General features: G+C 37.9%; 2 protein-coding genes across 3 annotated transcripts in view; one reads left to right on the top strand and one right to left on the bottom strand.

The window, feature by feature from the left end:
- Positions 1-3,712, bottom strand: part of LOC106174755 (ras association domain-containing protein 1-like) — a 52,233-nt gene extending 48,521 nt beyond the window's left edge. Inside the window, exon 1 of the mRNA XM_013556432.2 lies at positions 3,553-3,712. The gene's annotated coding sequence lies outside the window, so the exon portion shown is untranslated. The remainder of the gene's footprint in view (positions 1-3,552) is intronic.
- Positions 3,713-8,295: 4,583 nt separating this feature from the next.
- On the top strand, positions 8,296-11,635 carry LOC106174741 (uncharacterized). 2 transcript variants are annotated; one of them, XM_013556417.2, is made up of 3 exons: positions 8,296-8,525; positions 9,216-9,320; positions 9,978-11,635. In XM_013556417.2, exons 2-3 carry the CDS (start codon positions 9,218-9,220, stop codon positions 10,745-10,747), a joined length of 873 nt encoding a protein of 290 aa, XP_013411871.2. In that variant the 5' UTR covers positions 8,296-8,525; positions 9,216-9,217; the 3' UTR covers positions 10,748-11,635. The 2 variants fall into 2 exon arrangements, with proteins under 2 accessions (XP_013411871.2, XP_013411870.2); XM_013556416.2 differs by having other exon boundaries at positions 8,297-8,530.
- The last annotated feature ends 3,956 nt before the right edge of the window (positions 11,636-15,591 follow it).

The raw sequence follows: 15,591 nt of genomic DNA, 5'->3' as shown, positions 1-15,591 counted from the left end.
AATTTCCCAATTATAAAATATAAAAGATTGGAGTTTTAATAAAGAGAGCTCTTCTGTTATCATTGATTTTTGGAAGCTTAGCTCTAGATAACCTGTTGGCTCAGATGCTTTACCCTATTAGTTGTCTTAAAGAAAATCCATGCCACATATCTAAGGGGGAAAAATTAAGTTTGATTCCTGTGAAAATTGAAATAATCTGGATAAGCATGACTGAAAAATTAAATCATTTATCTTGAATCAAAGGTTTTAACCTGTCTCAAGAATCTTATAATCCTTACTAGACCATTATGTATTAAACTATCAAAGCTGTCTAGATCTAAAGATCTATTGTAATCAGCTTAGCCTCTGTAATGTAAATCAATCTCCAGGATCAACAAATTCCAGGCTCACTTCACATCAGCATTACTAAAACATGCCATGTTTCTAGTCCACTTTAGCCCGTTTCACCTAAAAGAACTTTAGTCCGAAATTTGGTCTAAATTTTCAGACCAAAATGATAGTTGACTTTGACCATGAGCTAAATCATTAGTAAGTAGTCTGTTTGGGTGAAATATGAATCACAAGGAAAAATGGTTTGTTTAAAACCAGTTAGTTATTGTATTATCGAATACATAAATGTGTTAAAATATTTAATACTAGTATATCAGCTTTTCTTTTGTTACGGTTAGAGTTTGGGCAAATTTGTTCCCTAAACAGTTCCAAGCCCTGTGTAAAGGGAACTGAACTTAGTATGTACTAGTAAACAATAATCAAGTCATGAGACCTTGATTTGAAATATCCACATTGTCTGAGCTTCAGTTGAATTTCCAGTCAAGGGATGATGGTCTGACTTAAAGGTACATACGAACCGAGCATCGGTGGAGCGTGGATTCCCAGTAACACATGTAAACCACTTCTACTAGATTTTTATTCGACATGCCAAGGGATAAACTGAATAGATCACTCAATCAGCCATAAAAGACCTTTAGACTGCTCCTTTCTTTAAATTTTTGGTTGTAAATTTAACCTACGTTCGTGACCTACTTTCCTGCCCCATTGACATACAGCTTAGAATGCCAGCAGAAAAATCCGTTCAAACATCATTTTCGGGTAAAATTAAACAATGCCTTTTGGTAATTCTCTTAGTTATACTACTTGAAACTATATGCTGGCATTTGGTTGGTTTTTGTGACAAAAAATTGACTTTGTATGCATCTTTAATACTAGTGTGTACTAAATCAGACCTCCATTCCTTGACTAGAAACATGACTTAAGGCTACAGTGAACAGAGCTGTACACAAACCCACACACAGTAGGACAATTCTCAATACGTACACAATATGATCAAATCTTGTAAATATTTAACATGTCAATGGGTTAACGCTAGCTTAAACATTACTGATAAGAAAACAATGATGTGAATAAAGAAATGACTGCGAGATTTGATTTGCCTGATCCTTCAGGCATTAATCTTTGGACTAAGTTACAATATAAATTGTTTTCCTAACCCTTAGCTTTCTCAATCAATAGAGTTGGGTTTAAGCTACTTTTTTCCAATATGCACCATCACAGGAAGTAAGATATTCAGCAATTGTAAGCTAAGGCATGTCACGCTGTTCAGTAGCATGTGACACCCAGGGGCGGATTTAGGTCGTCTTCTGGGTCTTCTGGAAGATGGTCAGATTTTTAAGTTAACATCATGTGACGGGTAGGCCTATCTAATTTTTTCTGTCGGAAGACGGTCAAAATGGAGGATGGATCAACAAAGAGCGCATTCTCAACGAATTAAGCCAGGCTTTACAAAGCCGGTGACCTAAAAATGGCGGACGTACATGAAAGAAAAACCGCCTAATCTTTTAATAGTCTCTCCGCCTCTCACACGCCTCCCCACACGTCGTCCCTGCGGGGTACAGTAATTAAATCTCGGCTCCGAACATTAATATTTCCGTGAATATCTCTGGTGATATTATCTCCGTAGATAGTCGATTCATTGCTGCTCTACGGGCCAAATTATTCCTATTTCGTCTCTGTTTTCAAAGATAATAGAACAGAAGAGCTTTTTTCCTTCGATCGCCTTCAGCCGCCATGCTTTCTTCACCACGAGTTTAACTGATGAGCATGCGCACTTAATATTTCTCAGGTAGCTTCCACATGGCGAACGGAGACGCGATTTAATTACTGTACCCCGCAGGGACGACGTGTGGGGAGGCGGAGAGACTATTAAAAGATTAGGCGGTTTTTCTTTCATGTACGTCCGCCATTTTTAGGTCACCGGCTTTGTAAAGCCTGGCTTAATTCGTTGAGAATGCGCTCAAAGATAATTTGGAAGACTGTCACAAAATATCTCTGGATCCGCCCCTGACACCTTCCATTAATCCAATGTTTTGCTTAACATAGATTACTCTCAGCTTGAATATATATATATATATATATATAAACCATCAAGAAAAGCAATTCCATAAATTAATATTTATAAACAAGACTGAGCTATTTAGGTGTAGCAGGGTGGCAGTGGTGGCCCTCTTCACACTGAACAGTATTTTTTAATGAATGATACAGACTGTTCTGATTAACTTTGAGAGATGGACAACATAACAGCTTGGCTATCACATAGGAGAATCACCTAAATGCCCCCCCCCCCCCCCCCCCCCCCCCCCGCCACCTGACATTGCCAATAAACAACTTTCTCCCAAAACAGTATGTTGCAAACACAACATGTTCAGAATTTGGCAGAGAGCTTAAAACTTATATTTCAAAATCAGCTATAAGCACACACCCCCACACAACATGAGCTACGTATATATGTAGATATGTGATTATGTTATTTCAACTCAAAATTTCTTGTATCTGAAAGTCTGATATATAGCAATAAAACTAACCTAGCTTGTATATTTTAGACTATTTTTTCAATATATGTGTATGCCAGTAGTATGTCCAAACACAATATTGCTTGCATGTATTATGGTTTCACTTTCTATCGCCAGATTCATATAAACAAACTTAATTGTTGTACTGACAAAGGTATCATATCATTATCCATAATCTCATTCACTGTTTACACATTATTATGTACGTTATACGTTTAATTCTCTGTATCTGCTTCCACATGTTGACATATTGGATTCCCTATCATTGTAGGTAGGCGCTTATGCAAAACAAATATTTGCAATGGGAAGAATTAATTGTTGGCAAAATGTTGTGTATGTGATTTGTGTGTGTGTGTGTGTGTGTGTGTGTGTGTGTGTGTGTGAGAGAGAGAGAGAGAGAGAGAAAGAGAGAGATATTTAACAATGTCGAACAAAACACAGATAATTCTTATATTTCGCGATCCCGCCGCAAAATCGAAACTGACCCTTCAGCACTGAATCACATATCGTGATCAAAACCATCTTCACAGCCGTCACAACACACAACAAAGAGGGGTCATATGTCACCTCTCAGAAGGACCAACGCCATTCAGCTACATTAAAATCACAGACAATTACAATGCTGAGAATAAGAAGGCATAACAGGTCTGATCGACTGCGCCGGAGATCAATAAATCAGATTTTCTTAACAAAACAAAATTCTTACCTCAGCTTCCATGCTGTTATTGTAGCGGATATCCTTTCGTACTCCAAATAAAGGAGAGCTCATATACCGGAAGATGACTCAGACAGGCGGACGTGTTAAAAATGAAATAAATGCTGTAGGGTGGTTACGCTCTCGCTGGACGTGGTGGACGGTGAAACGCTCGGCCTGCTTGTTACCTCGTTTCATATGCGTTCAAAAGAGCGAAACTATGCGAAATATACACATTTATCTGTCCCTGACAATAAGAAGAAAAAAACTTTTCTCTGAAATGGTTAGTTTTTGTGTTCCGCCAATGCAAGGATCACGTTTTTTTTGAGTGAATAACCAATATATTAGCAGATCGGGGTGGGACGATATGGTATGCAACCCCAACATACGCCCTTAAGAAAAATATTTTCACTCCTAAACGGGCTCTAACCACAAAATCTGCAGCACAAAACTGTGCGCGCGATTACTGTGATTTTTATGAGTAATGTATCTAGACCTACTCCCTCAATGTCTTTGTTGCTTTTAAATTTGACTTTTTATACTATCTGTATCCTTAAATCCTCACGCTGTTCTTATTATTCATTTTTATTCATTTAATAATTGGAAACAGATTTTTTTTTCTTTTATAACTTAAGAAATAAAGAAAAAAAGATCAATTTCCTTAACGTTCCTGTGAGACATTGCATTTTTTTAAATTCAAAGTCAACCCAAGATGCGTCATCATAAATTGCTCAAATACAGATCGTGGAAATTACCTGGTAAATGCGTACCTATTTTTTTATCCTTTGAAAAGGATACTTGAAAAATCGTGGCAATAAGTAAAATTAATTAATTAATTAATTAATTAATTAATTAATTAATTAAATTTAAAAAATCAATAAAGGCAAAAATGGAAATTTTGAACAGGGTAGATTATTGGATTTTCGTACAAAGGATGCAGCATACATGATAATGATGGTAACAAAAATGAACTTTATTTATTGCAACTTCGGTCAGTTGGATGAGTACGGTGTCTGAGTTGAGTTAAAAGCTGGTTTCACAAATCATTTTCGGTCTTATTTTTTTACCTTTGTAGCAAAATCGTTTAACACCGCTCATGGAATGGAAAAAAATCGCTGTAAAAGAGGACAAAGGTCACATTTTAACTTGCCAGGTGTGTTTTTCTATTCAACTTCGACAGTAACTGACTGACCCGTCACCAGTTTTTACTATAATAACTGCAAACCTCCACAGACAACTACCCGTTTTTATTTTTTGTGAGACAATGTGGTACTGTTATTTTTCTACTACATTTACCTAGCACCCCGCACATAGCGTATGATGTTCGAGGTTTCCATCGGATTAACTCGCACATACACTGTGCCACGCGTAGGGCGTCTTTTTCCAAACGTATGGCAGAGACTTTCACCTTTTCACATTTAATGCATATATAATTTAATCTCACATCAAAAGGTATACTACATCGATAACTGATATGCACAAAATATTCAATTTTGATTAGAGAAAATTGAATAGACATTTTACGTTAATGGTATAAAAGCCTCCTGGGAATGTGCCCTCAACTATGGAAAAAATTGTTTTGGGAAAACTTTCCGTAGTTCCTGTTTCATTATTAACTACATTATTAATTATTACATCATTGATTGAAAGCCAAAAAGGAAAAACAAAGCAAAATCACCCCATCTATCTTGGTTGCCATATTCCCTCAATACGTGCCGAGTATTCCTTTGCTGCGAAGCAATATGTGCGGTGCATAATATTCGAGGTTTCCATTTGTATTACTTTCTGCATAAAACATACTATTAATTGAAATAATTCGGATTTGATTATAGGGAAAAAATTAGCTTTGATTAAGTGCCAGAACTATGTTTTCCAGAATGACAACTTGGAGAAGGACCGTAACATGGATGGCAGGTAGTTAAAATTAGTAATCCTCAATGGGTTTGCGTTTGGGTTAATTGCGCTTGCAGAATAATATTAAAAAGCATTCTTCTTTTTAATGGAGATCTAGATGTGTGAAATGTGTGAAAGAATTTGTACATAACATTTTTAACTGAACGCAAAGTGGCAGTTTGTAAAAGTGCAACTCTTTTACACGCAGCACCGTGGCTTAACTCTGAGCAGTTTCTCTTTTTTTATCTCACGTAACAAAAAACTTACTGACACAAGGGGTGGGGTTGTAAAAATGATGTTACATGGATAACATGAAAAGCCACCAACATGAGAACGCTTCCACGTCTTTCACAGATTTAAGAAACCAGAGAAACACCAGCTCAAAATTACTATGGACATTTACCCCCTTTTTATTGAAGAATTTCCAAAATATACAAGTAAACTGTGACTCGAAACCTATACCCTGTATACGTCAAGTGAATGTTACACGTATCCGTGGCTTCCATCTTGAAGCTGTCAGCAATGACGCAACAGTCTTCAGGATATAGACATTGTGATATTACATGTACGAATAAAAATCAGAATGATGATGATAAAGGAAATGAATGTCTGTATGCTTGTTTTAGGATGCGGATTCGTTGGTTTAACCAAAGCAAATAACAACAGACAGAAAATTAGAGGAAGCGTACATGCCCAAAGTCTGTCTGGGTTTTTCTTTGTACTTTTAATTTGGGATGAAAACGATCCTGCTGAAAAAAGATTACGTGGAACTGAATTTTGAGACGTTCGTCTCTCTCTCTCTCTCTCTCTCTCTCATACCCTACACACATCCACACACACACACACACACACACACACACGGACACGCACGGACACTCACATTCATAAAAGCACTGGCACAATCAATGAGCGTGATAAGGTACATGAGACCTTATTGCGGACACACTAATGCCTTGTGTATTCACTTGCAACGCACTCGGGTTATATTGCCGAAATTTACCTTCTGGCCATTATATTTTTAGAAAAGTAGTGTGTATTCCTTTACAAATGTACCTTTTTGAGCTGAGTAGATGAAGGACTCATTTCCCGTCGCCAATACAGTTTGGTTGTTTTTTCTTGTTTGATGTACGCAAACAAAAATGAAAATTAATTTGAAATCGAAAGTAAAACTGCAGTTCAAATCGACGATGTACTAATTTGTATTTTGAAAGTTCTGGCTATGTCTTTTGCACATCATTAAGTAGAAAAAAGTGATTTTAGAAAAAAAAGACCTTTATTAGGGTCGATCTTAGAAATTAACAATTTGACATGCACAGGAAACTCAAGTCAAGTACCTCAAGGAAACACAGAATAAACAGTGAAAAAAAAAAAAAAAAAAAAAAAAAGCGCGTGACAAGAAGGCTTACAAGTCTCGGGTTTAACTTGTTCTTTGACAGGTTTTAGGTCTTAAACTCAATTCTGGCAGAGGAAGCGCTGGGCGAGGCAGAGCCCGCCTGTTAGCTTTATTGTAATAACCTGGGATAAAATTAAACACGCGCGTGTCCAGTTTTTGAAATGAATTTGTCACGTAAAGGACATTATCTTACGGCTAGTGGGTTATAATGCGTCTGTTAGGAAAACAATATTTCCTGAATGTGTGTATGAACCATATGATCCAGTCAACGTCTGATACGTCCTACATGAGACATAATACCATGACGTTCACACTAGATTATGATAGTTCCACCCGAATCGATCTACATTAGGTTGGCCTCGTTTCAGCTCACTTAGCTAAAGTACAGTGTATTTATTGTGATCTAGATGTTGCGACTCCCACGAAGCGCAAAACGCTTAATGTGAATCCCTTAGAGTCTGTACAATATCCAATGTACACGTCGGTTAGACCACAAGAGACGTACGCGCTGTACAATAACTAGGATCGATTCGAAATCGAACTTTCTGAGCATGGTGTGAATTTGGCCTTAAATTTGCATCTCGACTTAATCATATATTTCTAAAACCAGAAAAGGTGCATTGCACAACCGTCAGAGAAAATGAAATGTTTTACGCGGATTGTCGTCATAACGCACATAAAAAAGTTCCGTGGTTTCTTTCAATCATGGCGAAGTGATGAAATCATAAGCAATAACCACAATGCCAAAAATCACAAAATTCGAGACTTCCAGAAAGCGATGATTTATTATTGCCGGTGATGAAGTCGAACAGTTTTAATAAATGTGCCACACTCCTCAATTAATAATACCCGTCGTTTTTTCTTAAACACTTCTTCACACGTGTGCCATGTCAACCCGTCTCAGGCAATGCTCATAAAATTTGGAACAGCCAGCGTATGTTTTGCGTTTTCGTGGCAAACCTAATATTCGGTTAGACGTTTAGGCGGCATAAAATTGGACCCTTTGAGATATATTACGTTGATTGTCCCCGGTCCTCTTCCGATTAAGATTTCGGTTCAGCTGACAAATTGGTTTTTATTAGATAATTAAATATAATGTTCTCTATAATCTTAGTGGTATACCCCAAGACTTTGTATGTAACCATGCATAACCCGTTTTCCCCACTCCCCACGTAGGTCACCGCAGACTAATACTTCCTCATACTTAAGAGACTGATGTTTCAGACACTTGAGCGTTTATTGTTAAAGTGGCGAACTCCACAAAACTGGCTTCCTGTAAAAATCAACCTGTGATCGACGATAATTTGATTGAAGCGACTCAGATTAACAGTACCGGACGCTCCTGTGGCGGAGGCCACGCCTACGTCAAATAAGGGATTCCCCATCCGCGTTGTACTGCGTCTCGCCTTACCTCGCGTGTCCTACTGAGCGTTGCTATATTTAGCCGCCATGACTCAAGGCGCTGCTCTATAAAATTCTCCCCTCTTTCTTCAAGTCGCCAGATTAAATCTTAAGAACCTACAAGGGTATTACCTTAGGTACGACTTTAAGCCGGTATCTATTTGGAACACGTTTTAATTCCTGGAGGTGACTTCTAGTTTGAAGATATTCAAGAGCGAGACAGCAACAAGAAAGCACTGAATTTGAGAGAACAACTTGGAAAGATATTACCCGATAGAAAAAAATCAAGAAACATAAGGCAAGGTGAGACCTTTTTTTTCCCTGAGACTTAAGATAACTTGCCGCTTCTCTCCAGCAGCGGGCAAACTGCCACGTGTTGTAGCACCGCGCGTTTGTATCGTAGATTACATAAATGTCGCATTCGCACGTTTCTAGTGTTTTACAGTGGTTGCTGAAGACACTGACCCTGGGGCTAATGTCTCCAGTTAACACAATTTTCTAGTCGAACTAAAACATCAGGCCTCATACTGCTCCATTAGCACAACACATAGTGGAGGAAATGGACAATTACACTTATCTTAATTTCCGAATTGCGATTAAAACTTCGCATAAAATATTTTAGGAATGCACGTAATGGCCCATAACGAGCAAATCACGGAGTCAATAATCGGTCACTATACATGATTTGATTTTTTTCCAAAATGACCAGCTAGAATTTAACCTTGGGATCTGTCAATCAAATTTTCCTAGCGTTCTGGGATGGGCTTAACGGTGAGCATGCGGTCTCGTTTAAACACACAGGGAGAGAAGTGGAAAATATCTGTATTTTTTTTCTTCGCTTGGTGAAATAACTTCGCGGTATAAAACGTGTTTTTTCCGCCAAACGCGCTCATTTCTGCTTCGCTTGCAGCAAGAGAATTGACGCCTTGGCTGGTGTACGTGTATTATGTTCATTGTTTTACTGAGTTGTAAATTTGTCTCCTTACAGATATGGTGATTTTTGGAGATACTTGGATCATTCTTAGCGTGCTGGTTGTACTGTGTTTTCATCTCTGCACAGCAGCTCCAACGTTAACGCTGGGAGAAGTTTTAGGTAAGTTACTTTCACTCGATTCTGCAACGACTAGTGTGTTACTGAAGTCTTCAATTCAATTTTTTCTCGTTTGTTACCCTTAACATATCAACTGTAAGCGTAAATAGTTTAGTATTTATCCTAACGACAAACATTGAGCTCAGTCATAGTACAAATTGCAGGGGCTTTGTAAGGATTACAAAATATAGCAGCACATGAAAGAAACTTAAAATTTATTATGAACAGTTCAAATGAAATGTGTTAAAAAGCTATGTATAAAAGCCAAGTGGTTGAATCTTAGAACTTTTTTTAACGAACGAAGTCCGCTATATTCGACATTTATGAAATTAAAAAAAGCAAAAGTTTTCGTTGAGATCTCAAATATTAAATTTCCATACAAATTAATTGAAAAGAGTGAAAAAAAAGTACACAATCAAGCAGAAGACAACTTATCCAAGGCTAGGTTCTATTTATATACCAAACAGTCATCTTTGCTATATGTAACAAAAAGATCACCAACGGTAATAAATCTTCATTTTATTCATCTTGGCCGTCACTCCTGCGTCTGTTTGAACTTAAAGTGAGACTTACACGCGACTGTATTTCTGGTAGCCGGCTCTTAATGCTAAAAATAAATACTTGAAAGTGGTTAAATTTGTCATTTTCTTTTATTCTCAGGTGATGACCAGGAGAGCGGTGTCATTGTCAGGGAATACCGCATGAAGAGAGCGGCGTGGGATGGTCTTTACTTCTTCCCTGAGGACTTATTACCCAACGATTACAATCGAGACCGCGTTAGCAGCGACGACGGTCGGGCCAACCGCGAGAAGAGAGAAGTGGACGGTGACGCTGTAGAAGTGACCGATCCTCACGTTGTATCGGTTGTTAAAAGAAAAACGCGTCCCAACAGCGCTTCTCGCATTGACCCTGGTGTAATTCAAGTGTTTACAAGGAGCACTGAATCCCCAAAGTTTACCAAGGACAGCAGTATAGACCCCGCTGTAATACAGGTCCTACGAAAAAGAGACATCCCAGACGATGATTCAAATATTGACCCCGAAGTGATTCAAATATTTAAAAGAAGCACTGGTGCTCTTTCTAAATATTTCTCCCGTCTTCGCCCCATAGATCCTCACGTGATTTTAATCCCAAGCAAAAGGTTCAGAATGTCCAGAATGAATCTGGGAGATGAAGGACTAAAATCTAAAAAGAAATCGGCCATAATGAGTCGTCTGGCCGCCATCGACCCCGACGTTATCCGCGTGAGGCGGGCCGCCAAGCCCGAGAAGGACGGTTTGTTCCACGCCGAGGGATGGGAGAACTGGGGATTCGTACCACACGAAGAGAAGACGCATGGAAACTCACGACAACGACGGGCGACGGAAAATTCCGAGGACGAACAAGACGGACTTTTTCATCCGATTGGATGGGAGCGTGTGCCATTTTAAATGATAAGTTATTAGTATTATTTTTAAGAAATAGAATAGGAGGCAGATTAAGTAGAAGAAAAGTATTAGTCGAAGTAGTAGAGTTAGAGGTACATGTAGAAACAGTTTTAGAAATCTTAATATAACGCATGAGTAATTCCTTCCAAAAACGAATTCATAAAATCAGGGAACTGACGATGTGTAGGGATATCAAACAATTCTAATATTCCGTATTTATTAAAAAATACGGTGTTGTTTTCAAACCAACAATCGAATAGGAATCTCTTATCCGACTAAATCTGCGGAATATCTTTTGGCAGTACGACGAGTCTCGGCCGGGCCTCTCAAAAATGTGGACATGCACGGAAGCTCTGTTAAATCATACCCAATTTATGTCTCTCTCCGTGCATGGAAACATGGGCTTCCGTGAGCCAAGTTTTATGTTTCCGCAATTCATTTATTTTTTGTCAGTTGTCCTTACGGTCCATTGGAGTTAAGGCTAGCGTTTGTGACAGGAGATTACTCATATACAGTGCTGTAATGTATAATATTCATAAGTGTATCCATTTAATTTATTGCAACGGTTTTTTATTTAAGTTATTGTAATTGACGTAATTTATTGTGAAAATTTCACGTCTTCGTCCAACATGTGTGGTATTTATTAATATTTTATTCATACTCTCTTAACTTATTCGTCTTTAAGACAATTCTTATTTAACGTGGTTGTGACGTGTTTATTATATACTTTTTTTTTGTTGTTAAAAACAACAAATTTTGACTGTGATATTGCCTACGAGAGAGACCTCCTCCAAGAGACAAGTCTCCTAATAGGAAGTGAACTGTGATGATTTTTTTTTGTAATTGAATACGTACAGTATTCGAAATAAAATGTTCTGTTTAAAAACGTGATTTGTTTGTGAGTTTGTTGAGCTGTTTCAGTGTAGATAGTGTAAGCGAAGTAGGCCTACATATTGAAACTGGGGCCCATTCCGGTTACGCCTCCAAGGCTGAAGTTTGGAAAGCGGCATCGAAACTTTAATTCCGCACGCGATCACATATTTCATTATGAAATCCGGAATTATTTGAAGATAAAAGATATGACCTTAGGAGTTAAATAAGCCAAAAGATAAAGGTATTATTTTGGCAAAATTTGCTATTCGGAATTAACAAGTGACATTTGTAGACGCGGAAGAAATGAAATGCGGCATGCATTATTGCTCTGGAGATCCTACCATCGTTCCATTTTAAGTGATATGAAATAATTTTACCAAGTTCAACAACGTAGAGAGATGTTACGATAACGATAAACTCTTGAAAATAATTATGAAAAAGTAAAATGAAACATAATTTGTGAACAAAAAATATTATAAATACACGAGTAATGACATCAAAAAATATTATAAATACACGAGTAATGACATCAAAAAATATTATAAATACACGAGTAATGACATCAAAAAATATTATAAATACACGAGTAATGACATCAAAATAAATAAAGACTAAAACATGAAATAAGTTAGAATAAAAGATAAAATGAGAACTAAAAATGAAATGAGGAAATGGAAACATAGAAATTTTTAGTATCATTTTTGCAGGGATTAAACTTCGTCCTGTATATCTTTGTTTATAGCAAGTTAAAACGTCTCGAAAGTTTTCAATCTAAATTGTTTAGTTTTGTTGTATAATCTAAAATACTTAAATGTCAACTTTAATTGCTGACATATTGCTGGGGTTATCCAGATCACTTTGATGTAGTTGCAAGCGTGTGGGTGCGACTCAAGATACATTTTTATCTCTTAAAACTACTATTAAATTGTCGCAACAATTTGAGTACACATTATATATTCTGTGCATGCCACCAGTACAAATAAAACGAATACTGGATTTTTGAAAGTTGAACCGCTTGTGTTTTGTTTTTTTTATAATCTGCCTATAACTGAAATCGGGAATCGGAAAAGGGACCAAGAACGTAAAAAGTCTGATGCACTAGAACACGTTGCGCAAGACTAACGCCAGCCGGCAGTGATAACATCTCAGCACATGTCGTTGAACATTGCCCTTGAACAACTAACTGCAAACATCTGTTTCTGGACGGAAACATCACTGCCGACTTCCTCTCACTTCAGTTTTTTTCCCGTCTTTCTTTTTCGGCAAATGTATACGATGACATATTGGATTACCTTCCTAACTACTGACTTACCATCAGAACTTGTCATAGGTTCTGGATATAACACGTGCTCCACGTAAATTTTACTACAATAAGAATGCCTTTTTGAAAATGCCTTTTCACCAAAGAAAGATATAAATATGAAACAGTGAAATAATTACCAGATAAACAAACTAGGTCGAAGAAAAAGTCTTCCATTATTTTTATTTTGATAAAAATTAATTAAAATCTTTATTTCAAGTTATCAGGGTACGTGGAGGAGAATGGCTTTTAGGCAAAATCGTGTACTCTGGCAGCCTGCTGCATTACAGATCTCAACAAAACCGGTAACAAAACCACTCATTTAATGAACTCTCGTCGCTACTCTAGAATTTCAGGTGCCAACTGAAACTTTAACCTCGAAGAAGGCTAACATATCAATTATCCAAAATCACGTAATGCAGTTGTATACCCTTTGCCTGAAAACTCATCTACCGCTAACATTATAAACAATGAAATGAATCAAAGCGGTTAGATAAAATATCATCGTTATATTTTCATGGCAATTTAAACATAAGTTTCGTCTTAGGAGCTGAACATTATCCAAAATAATGGACCTCTGTAACTGTACCCTGGATATATATCCTAAAGAATTCTGCAAAATGCCAGCAGAAATTTATATTCATAAATCGAGGGACTTAATCGGGTGGGGGAGTACATGTTATTGGTTCTTGCAGTTTATATGTCACTTTGATTCTCAAGTCTGCCAAGAAAAATAGAAAACTGAGCCGAATCTTGTTGATCTGTAATAATGTTAAGAACTTCTTAAATCTGCCAAAGGAAAAAAACTTCTTACAAGAATTGTGGGTGTGTTTGTGCGTGTGATAAAAAGCATAAAAGAATTACAGATTCTCATTAAATGCTATGGGGAGCATTTGACAAACTTCAGGCAGAGAGAGAGAGAGAGAGAGAGAGAGGGTAGAATGAAAAGGAAGCCTTAGCTGGAGGTTTGCACCAAGAAAGTCCCTATTCCTACAGTAAATACGTCAAGCACCTTGTTTTCCGTTAAATACTGTTTATCAACATTGGGAAATAACAGACAGTGCCGCACGCTGCTTAACGATTATTACTTGCAATCAAGACTGGGACAAATACGCAAAATATAAACGGTAGTCAATAGCGTTAGGTAAAGATACTCATTTGTCACAGTAATATTACACCAAATGGATTCCCACTCGAAAAGAAATCATGTTGCTTAGGGGCAGCTTGACCTCAAGAAAACTTAACCAATGGCAGATTGCCATAGAGACAACAACATCAACACGTTTACGCATCTACCCACGCCGCCAGCGTCTTGCCACCTCAAGGTTCTCGATCACGTCCGCCAGCTGTCTGTTGCACTATCGCGCTAATGGCCATTCCCAGTTTTATAGGATCCCCACAAGAATCTGGTATCGTCTGTCCGGGGTGTCTAATTGCTTGTTCTGGTTAATTACTCCAGCTGACAGCTGGGGTCACCAAGTACCCCATGCCCTGGGTGCGCTGGCATACATTTTGGACACTCCAGTGGACGATTGAGAGTTAAAAGAGGGGAAGTGGTGAAGGCCAGGGGCTGGGTGGGGTGGGGTGGAGGGGACTTCCCTCTGTTTTAAAATATTGATTAAAAAATTGCATCAATCATTATGCGTGTGGTGTTCGCAATTGGCACCCGTGTACCCTTTCTCTCGTATCTTATTACCGACTTCGTGAACATTGAACTTTTATATGTTGTAAAATCATGTAAAATGTATATAGTTGAATGCACCAGTAAACTACCCCTTTCTGTAAGTCGTAATTATGTTGTTTTTACAGGACGGGGTTTTGATCAAAACGAAGAAATAAAAATCTCGAAGATCGGCCATAAAGGCAAATTATAGGCCTACTTGTTGATTTGCACTCAATAAAAACAAACAGTCTTGGTCTTTAATATTTCATTTTATCAATAAGAAGAAATACATTGAAAATGATTAAAAATCTGGTGGCAGACGTAAACAGGAAGAGTTGGCTCCGCTACAAAATATTTTTATAATGTTTGTTTACCACCCAGTTACGATAACACGGGTAAGTTTGGAATATCGATTACTCGCTTGTTGTCAATGGGAGTTATTTTACGTTGATTTTGCCTTAATACGTTAACTGTCAATGGTTGAGTGACCAGTGAGTACATGTCGTTACTTTATGGATAAATAGTGATGCCACCCTCGTTCTCTAGCAGGTCTCGACCCCCCCCCCCCCAGCCCCCCTGGTCCAGCTTTGATTATTAGTAAAGTTAAAGGTGAAGAATCCAGACAAAAAACACATTTGTCTAAGGCTAGTCACTTTTGTGTGTGTGTGTGAGAGAGAGAGAGAGAGGGAGAGGGGGAGAGGGGGGAGGGGGGTCCAGGGGAGATTACAGCGAAACTCATCTAGCGCATTTTACCCAACTGCTGCAACGTACAGCACAACCAGCTGCAATTCGACGCAGCTGATGAAAATTTCCCGTTGTTCTCGCATCGCGAATCACGGCTTTTACGCCGCCATTGTTATCTATATACATGAACATGTTTCAATAACGGTCGAATGCACGAAATATCACGGTTTTCTTTATTCCATCTGGTGACAATACATCATTATTGAAAAATGAAGGAAAAGGGAAGTTAAAGTATGTACGTTCTAAAATGCAGGTTGATTTCTAAAT

This window comes from Lingula anatina, chromosome 6 (assembly GCF_051362555.1).
Source record: "Lingula anatina isolate TDL-2025a chromosome 6, LinAna3.0, whole genome shotgun sequence".
NCBI classification, from domain to species: Eukaryota; Metazoa; Brachiopoda; class Lingulata; order Lingulida; family Lingulidae; genus Lingula; species Lingula anatina.
This window is presented reverse-complemented; position numbering and strand designations above follow the sequence as displayed.